At 33.8% G+C, this 8564-nt stretch overlaps 1 protein-coding gene across 1 annotated transcript; it reads right to left on the bottom strand.

Annotated features, from left to right (window-relative positions):
- Nucleotides 1-674: 674 nt before the first annotated feature.
- On the bottom strand, nt 675-2545 carry LOC148170683 (uncharacterized). Its single transcript, XM_088042225.1, has 7 exons — nt 2434-2545; nt 1962-2379; nt 1497-1573; nt 1366-1372; nt 1101-1169; nt 963-1049; nt 675-776 (listed from the first exon to the last, which is right to left on the bottom strand). The coding sequence occupies exons 2-7, from the start codon at nt 2370-2372 to the stop codon at nt 675-677; spliced, it is 753 nt and encodes a 250-aa protein (XP_087898351.1). The 5' UTR covers nt 2373-2379; nt 2434-2545.
- Nucleotides 2546-8564: the final 6019 nt, after the last annotated feature.

The raw sequence follows: 8564 nt of genomic DNA, 5'->3' as shown, positions 1-8564 counted from the left end.
CATACAATCCCATGTATAACCGGGTAAAGTGTAGTACCATGCGGGGTCCAAACCATACGTTTTATGCATTACTCGACGGAAATTTTCGAAAACATCGGCCAATAGTAAAATGTCAATTTTCATATACAAATCCAAGTATTCGCCCAAGTTGTTAATTTTGAATTGGGTCCAAACGTTTTGACCATGTTGATAATTTTCTTCGGAAATGTGCGAATCATTTAGTTTACTATAAAATTTTTCGATCGGTGGTAGACATGTTTCTGTTAATTTTTCAATTGAGTCGAGATAGTCGTATGGAAATACACCTTTGCGTGTGAGTAATTTGAAGGAATCCTTATCTAAGTCTTTAAATTCGCGTTTTAAATGTTGTAATTCATCTGCTTCTAAAGTCGATACTAATTCATCCAAGGATGCATTCATAAATCTGAGAGAATCAATGAACCTAAATTTTATATCAGTATTTTCATCTTTCAGCGTGAATGCAATGTACTTTTCTAGATTGATTGGCAAAAGTGTGATTTTTCCTAATTTTGAAATATCTTCAATGAGGAAATGACTATCATATCCCGATAAATTGTGGAAAACAATGGGAACCATAAATCGCTTTTTTTAATTTAAATTACATATTGAATGAGCAAATCCTCTAAATACCGATGTAAAATGATCATGATCTCTTACAATGTTTTTTTGTTGTCTATCTTCTTCGGTAAAACATTTCCCACATATGTGACATAAAACAGCTGATTTAAAGCTTGGACTTGAACCCATAGGTTTAGCTTCGATTATTTTTTCAGAGACATTTCTTGCAATTTGTTTAAGCTTATTTGTAAACCACACAGCAACATTCTCACCACGATAAAAGTCATAAAAGGACAGACTATCATCATAGTTACATTTTAGAAATAGTCCAACACTGCACGCTTTATGTTGTTGATACTTGAAGGTTTTGGATGTATTTTCACAAGTTTTTTCGATCGGTTGAAGCACAGACTCGAAATCGCAGTATAAAATAAATGGTAATGTCTGTTGATTGATATAATTTTGAAATTCTACATAATCATATTTTGGAAATGAAATTTTACTAAAATTTAATTTTTCACATTGCTCCGAATGCTCTTTAATAGTATCCTCCTTCTTGAAATAGTTAAGGCAACGATCACATAAATACACTTTATGATTATTTTTGTTTAATTGATTTGAAACAAGTCGAGACAAGTTTTTAATCCAACAATAATGATACTTTATTTCGGTGTTATCCACATCGGCATTATCTGGAGCCTCATAATCATTTAATTTTGGAAAATAAACGTTTTGGACTTGGAGCAAATTTACATGTTTTTCTAATTTTTTTTCTGTTAGTCTTACTGTTTTACTATTTAGTTTGATTTAATTCCAAAACGTACACGTTAATTGAAACATTATTTAATTTTTCAAATTTGGAAATTTGATTAATACTGACAGGAAATTCGATTCCCTTCATATTTAATTTTGATGACCAATGCGGATACGAATTAATTCTATCAGGATGACTATTAGCGGGGAATAAGGCTGAGATGACGCTCCAAGAAAAGCACTCGTTATCATTATAATTTTTGACATTAACACAAGCGTGTTTATTAGCAATTTGTTGTGGAAGTCTGATGAAAGATGAACCAACCATTCCCAATTTCACATTTATTTATATTGATTTCCAACGAAATAATTTTATGTAATGCCCAACCCGAATCACGAAGTTGAAAGTTTTCTAGTTTACTTAAAATTTTATCACTTATGTAATTTTGAAACCAATTTTTAATATTTCGCCCTTGATCCAACAGTCCATTCCTGGTGTTAAACGATTTTTCTTCAATAATTTCACTACCATCGTTTGGATTGTTTTTAATAAATTCACCATGAAAACATGCGTTAATTTTAAGCAAAGTAAATTTTTTAAGCAATTTTTTAATGCGAGAATTAAAAACCGAAAATGCATCATCTAAAAACTGAACAATATCAATGTGACTTAAATTAAAAATTATTCCAGTTTGAACGCGTGACTTAAAAGCAGTTTTCAATTCTTCCCACTGAACCCTCTTTTGATGATTTATCTTCAATCCTCGACCACTGATACCATTATTTGCACACAAACGTTTAAGTATGAGGTGAAAATGTTTTAATTTAATTAAATTGGAATTAAGCTTGAGTCGAGCACCAACACTCAATTTCAAGCTTTTAATAGTTTTCGAATAAAGTTTAAAATAACTTTTAATTTGGTGGACCAAATATAAAGCACTTTGATGATCAAAGTTTGTTGTCAAATTATCCAAATGCGTTTTAGTAGCCTGAACGATGTCGTTACTTACCACGATCACTTCATCAGCTTTGGAAGTCATGATAGGCCTAAGATAAAGTACAAATTCAGTACCAGATTTAGAAGCAAAAATTTATTCTTACCTTTTATTATCACTCTCACTACAACACAATTATTTGTCTTATCGACTTAAGTTGATCACTCGTATAAACGGCGGAAAATGATGAGCTGATTACTGTTCTATTAGCACCTTGACAGCAGCAGCACAATCAATGGTCTGAGCTGATCATTTTGTTCGTTATATAGACGGTGGGAAACATATGGTCTTATCAATGTTTGCGGTTTTTCCGAGAAACGCGGAAATCAGACCGGATGATTACACCCAAATAACGAATTATTTTGCATTTTTTTTCCGAGAAATTGCAATATTTTTTTTCCGAGAAATTCCAAATTTTTTTTCCGAGGACCGCACTCAAATTTTTTTGAAATTTTTGCTCACTCTAGCGCCCTCAGTAGTGAGAGAATGGGGAGGCAAACGAGGTCATCCCAAGGCCATTCTAAGGCCACCTCCCACCCTAGTTTTTCCCCAAGGTCAATTGCGGCAGTGTCCACCCGACCACCGACCAGGGACAGTCTCCCTTAACTCTCCGTCTAGTCATGCGCTATTTCCGTTTTACGTGTACTGGTGGTAGTTTGTTTAGTGAAACTTGTTATTTCAATCAATTGGGCCATTTGGACTTGGATGGTAGTTCCCTGCAAAGATTTTTTACTTTGTCAGATTATTGCAAGTGTTGCTACGATAAAAGAAAGGAAGAAGCAAGTCGTGTGACGCCCCCATGTGAAACGTTTGATAGTACCGAATTTACCATCGACGTCATTTGTGATGAGAAGAAATTGAGGGAATGCATTCAAGAATATGGAAAACCGTGTAAGGATTGTAAGGAGATATTTTTCAAAGTGACTTCAGTGGAACCTTACAATACAACACCATTAGTGACAACATGGCAGTGATTACCAAATTATTATCGACATACATTGATTTGGGTCTCCTAACAGTTGAACGCCACAGAATAGTTTATTTGGCCTTGAACCCAGTGCTCACCAGTCTCGCTCTCCGTCATTAATTGATGAGTATTCACCATGACCGAAGATATTATCGAATACCCGTTGAGACAAATGAAGTGTTTTGAAGATCGGTTGTTGACATTTCACGATTGGCCGCTAAAAGATGTTGATCCATTAAAATTAGCCAACAACGGGTTTTACTACCTCAAGAAGTTCGATATTGTGCGCTGTTTTCATTGCAACATCGAGCTGGGATCATTTCGTTCAACGGATGTAATTTCCGAAGAACATCTCAAGTATTCAAAGGATTGTGGTTTTGCAAAACTCTGTGTTAGTAATAAAAAGTTTTATAGGATTGAATATATTGTGATCATCCTACTTATTACAAAAATTGTATGTATAATGTTGACTTATAATAAATACTGTTAAAGAAATGTTGTTGACCTTGCGGAGACGTTGACCGAATAATGCACACCTATGACTCGTCATTGCAGCCTGCAGCTCTACGGTTTCTTTTTAAGATCGATTCACGATCTTCAGAAAAACCTTTTTAGTTTTTCAGCAGCAGTTGCTGCTTAAAAATGACGGAAAAGTTAAGCAAAGCTGAGTAAAAAAAAGTGGCTTTGAACACCACAGAATGGATTGTTTAATTTGATGTCTATGCAGGGTCTCCTTAACCTTGAACGCCACTCATGTAAAGAATGGATGGATATTTTTTACTCATTTCTTATACTCACTCAGGATGGATATTCTTTAATTGTAGATCATATACAGGATGGATATTTGTTATCATACTTACGAGTTGGGTTAAATAAACAGTTGATTAAAAAAAGTTTTTTATTATAAAAAAAAAACTATACATATTTAGGGTCTTAAGCCCACAACTCCTCATCCCAAAAGAAGATGGGGAGTTGTACAAACTTATACCGCTCCTCCTTAGGTTCAAATGGTGGCTGCCATGGGTCCTCTGGCAGTGGAGGCGGCGCGACCAAGGCAGCCCGACACTTGGCTAAATGTTTAGCCAAGTTTTTGGGCTTCACCCAATGGTTTTTTACCAAACCACATTGAACCACTGTTAAAAATAAAGTAATTAACAATTGTTAATAATTGGAAGAATACTTACAGAAGAGCTTCTTACCCATTGTTGCGACTAACTATCTACTGATATGATTGACAGTGTTTTATAAGAAGTCCCCTCCTTTATTACGAAGGACTTTAGGCAGACGGTTCAAGGTCTTTTAGTTTTCCTTATTGCTGTCGGATGCACCTTCATGCAGTTTAGTTGCATCCGCATACGTGAAAGTGAAAAAGGTTAACAAGTGAGTAATTTATGGGTACCAGAAGTAATTATTATTTTTTAGAATATGTATTGTTATAAAGTTTGGGAAGATGAAGAGGAAGATTTCATCTGTAAATGGTGCATTAAGCTTCAACAAAAAAATTGGTTGACGCTTTATCATATCCATTCAGTCGGACCAACTCATTATCAGTGCCATCACTGTAATTTAATTATATGTGATGAGGGACCAAGAAGTTGTAGGGGTGAAGAGGAGTGTCAAATTATGTATTATATAGACTATACTTCTGCAGTGCGAAGTGAAATATATTATGACACTGATGAAGAATTCGAAAGTAGTAGTGATAGTGGATTGGGGGATGAAACCTGTTTTGAATCTTGGTCCGATGATGAGATAAGTAGTGATTAGAGGTATATAAGGCATGTGAAAACATATATTGTATTAGTCTTGAATATGTGTAGAGATTAAAAGCATGAAAAGAAAATCGTGTGTTACTAAGAAGAAAACAGGAGGTTCAATTATTAAAAGAACATTAGATAAAATAAAGAATATAGAGTGGCATATTCCTTCATATAAGTAAGTTAAAAAATATATACCATCCCAATACAATATTCTTTCCTCTAAAAGCTTCTGCGGTCCCAGAACTCAATTAGATAAAAGATTAGCAAGAGGTGATAAGGGTATTAATCCACTAGACGAGTATTGTAAAAAACACGACATTGTATACAGTAAATCTACCGATTTACCAACCCGACATCAGGCTGATCGTGAATTAATTCAACAAGCGAGTGAAAGACTTAAATCAAAAGACGCCTCAGTAGGTGAAAAAGCAGCAGCTTTTTTAGTTAAAAATATAATGAAGGGTAAAGTGAAGATCGGTTTAGGTGTGAAGAAGAGTAAACGAAAATCGCGTAAAACTCGGGTAGTAAAAGCACCCAACTTTACAGCAGCAAAACGTGGAGGGTTTCTACCCTTTCTTCTTCCATTATTAGGGGCTCTTGGAGCGTTAGGGGGTGGAGCTGCAGGTATTGCTACAGCAGTAAATAAAGCTAAATCAGATAAACAAATGTTGGAAGAAACACAACGCCATAATAAAGCTATGGAAAGCCTAAATACTCTTAGTACAGGGAAAGGGTTGGGAAAGAAAAGTGGAAAAGGTTTATATCTAGGACCTTATCAATGGTATTTAAAAAATTCTGGAAAACGCAACGGGCGTTAAATAATATTGAACTCGCTACAATAGTAAAAAAATTAAAAATTCCATATTTCCGTGGGATTTTTATGAGAACAAAACTACCCCACCGGATTAAATTATACGAAACTGGTATCATCAATATGGATCATTCTAAAGGTGAAGGAACACATTGGACAGCTTATATAAAACGACGAAACAATATAATCTATTTCGACAGTATGGGACAATTACCACCCCCAAGAGAAGCTGTGAAATATTTTAAAAGTGATAATCGGATGAATAAAATCAGATATAATCATGATAGATATCAAAAATTTGATTCACATAATTGTGGACAATTGTGTGTAAACTTTTTATATACAAATGTTCGGAGAAGAAATCGATCATTAAAGGAGAAATAAGTGAAGCAAAATGTTGTTTGTATTTACTGGAAAATCATCTGTTTTAAGTGCTGATTTCAACCCACCCGTGGAAATTGAAGATGGGACATATGTGTTAGGATTAGTTTCATTTGAAGCGTTCAATAGTATTCCAAATGTAGATTCAGACATTAATGTGTTCAAGTTTGGTGGAAAGGTGTATACAATTCCTATTGGGTGTTATCAGTTACAAGATATTTCGAACTATTTAAATAAACAAATTGGAAAAGATTTTCCCGACGCTGTTTTGGAATTATATGGAAATCCAAATACTCTCCACACACATATTAAGTCAACACATGAAATAGATTTTAATGTACCTAACTCAATCGGACCACTTTTTGGTTTCACTTCAACGAAAAAAATTAAAAAAAATACCGGGCTTGAATCAGATAACATAGCGGAAATAATGAGAGTGTCTAGTATTTGTATAGAATCTAATGTGACAGTGGGTAGTTTTAAAAACGGAAAAGAATCGCATACCCTACATTTATTTAGTATCTCTGTCCCACCAGGGTTCAAAATAATAGAGGCTCCTGAACATGTAACATACCTCCCACTCAATACCGATAAGATTCGAAATATAACCCTTAAAATAGTAGATCAAGAGGGGAAACTCATCAATTTCCAAAACGAAACCGTGACAGTGGTAGTAAATTTACAGAAGCAAGGTTAAGGTATGGGTCTTTTGTTCAAACCTTATAAACCCTATTCATGTAAGAAACTAGTTAGTAAGAAGAAGTGTGTGGAAGTGTTAACTACAACTAACAAACAATTTTTAATAAGTCTTGGATTTAAACTCGTGTAAAATGTTGAATGTTCAAGATCCAATATCTATCGATGATAGTATAACTAGAAAGGAATTTCAATCTTCGCTAAGTTATTTTTCTAATTTTAATCACAATGATGAAATCAGAATAAGTCTCAAGGAAGATTTGTGTGTTTTTCCAAAAGACAGTTATCTTTATATCTCGGGAAAAATAGTCAAGGCAAATGATACTTCACAAATTGCAACAGATACAGAGTTAGTGTCAAACGGTATATTATCCCTATTTAACGAAATTCGACTAGAGCTCAATGGTCATAAGATTGATTCTTGTACAAAACCAGGAATAACTTCAACCATAAAAGGATTGGTTTCGTTTAATCAAGCTGAAAGTATTAAATTAGGAAATGCAGGATGGTTCCCAGATAAACCTTGTACGATTGTAAAAAATGGGAAATTTAATGCTTGCATACCATTAAGTATGATTTTCGGTATGATGGAAGATTTTGATAAAGTTCTTGTAAATATGCCTCAAGAACTAATATTAATTAGAAGTAATACCGATAAAAACGCACTAATTAACAAAAAAGAAAATTCAACCGAGGAAGCTACCGTTGTCATTGATAAGATTGTATGGAGAAACAAACATATTACACCAAATTTAAAAGAAGAATTAGCTCTAACAAAAATAATTGAAAAAGGAAAAGATTTGATGGTCGGCTTTAGAACGTGGGATTTACATACATGTCCTCTCATACCAGGAACAAAAAAACATAATTGGCCAGTAAAAACAACAACCACTTTTGAAACGCCTAGACACATTTTAATAGCCTTCCAAACTGATAGAGAAGGGAATTTAAAAAAAGATTTCAGTGAATTTGATAATTGTAATATCACAAATATTCGAGTTTATCTAAACAATGAGGTATATCCATATGAAAACATTAATGTTTCATTTGAGCAGAATCAAGTGTCAACATTATATGAAATGTTCACTCAATTTAGATCAACTTTTTATAATATCAATAAAAGTGAAGTCAACATTACACTACAGCAGTTTATAACAAAATATCCACTGATTCACATCGATACCAGTAATCAACGAAGCAATTTAGCACAACAAGCTGTATCTGTTAGAATAGAGTTAGAAACAGAAAAACCTATCGAAGCAAATACAAATATCTTTGCCCTTTTAATATCAGATCGAATGTTTTCATATAATCCTCTAACGAAAGCTGTAAAAGGAGTGTGAAATGGAGACCGATAGTGTGATTGTGGACGTTCAAGGTTTTTATGTGGGAAAGAAAACATTTATTGTTAAAGAATTGGCAATTTTAAATAACCATCTACAAATGGAACATTATGTTTTCCAAGAACCCTTTAAATTTTCAAAATTATCCAACGATCGAAAAAGACAAGCTAAATGGCTTATGAAGTTCCACCATTGTATAAAGTGGCAGACCGGATGGATTGAACAGGAAAAGTTCAAGGTTATTCTACAAACAGTGGTGAAGAATGTTAAGAAGATTTA

This window comes from Gnatocerus cornutus, chromosome 7 (genome assembly GCF_029298725.1).
Source record: "Gnatocerus cornutus isolate USDA-ARS CGAHR chromosome 7, icGnaCorn1.1, whole genome shotgun sequence".
Classification (NCBI taxonomy): domain Eukaryota; kingdom Metazoa; phylum Arthropoda; class Insecta; order Coleoptera; family Tenebrionidae; genus Gnatocerus; species Gnatocerus cornutus.
This window is presented reverse-complemented; position numbering and strand designations above follow the sequence as displayed.

What these genes read in the sequence shown, in the direction of transcription:
- LOC148170683 (XM_088042225.1), bottom strand. Translation starts at nt 2,372, where the DNA reads ATGACTTCCAAAGCTGATGAAGTGATCGTGGTAAGTAACGACATCGTT. An exon ending in TAAAGAGCATTCGGAGCAAT is followed by an intron (nt 1,050 to 1,100) that starts GTGAAAAATTAA and finishes ATGATTATGTAG; the next exon opens with AATTTCAAAATTATATCAAT. An exon ending in TCAACCGATCGAAAAAACTT is followed by an intron (nt 777 to 962) that starts GTGAAAATACAT and finishes AAATAATCGAAG; the next exon opens with CTAAACCTATGGGTTCAAGT.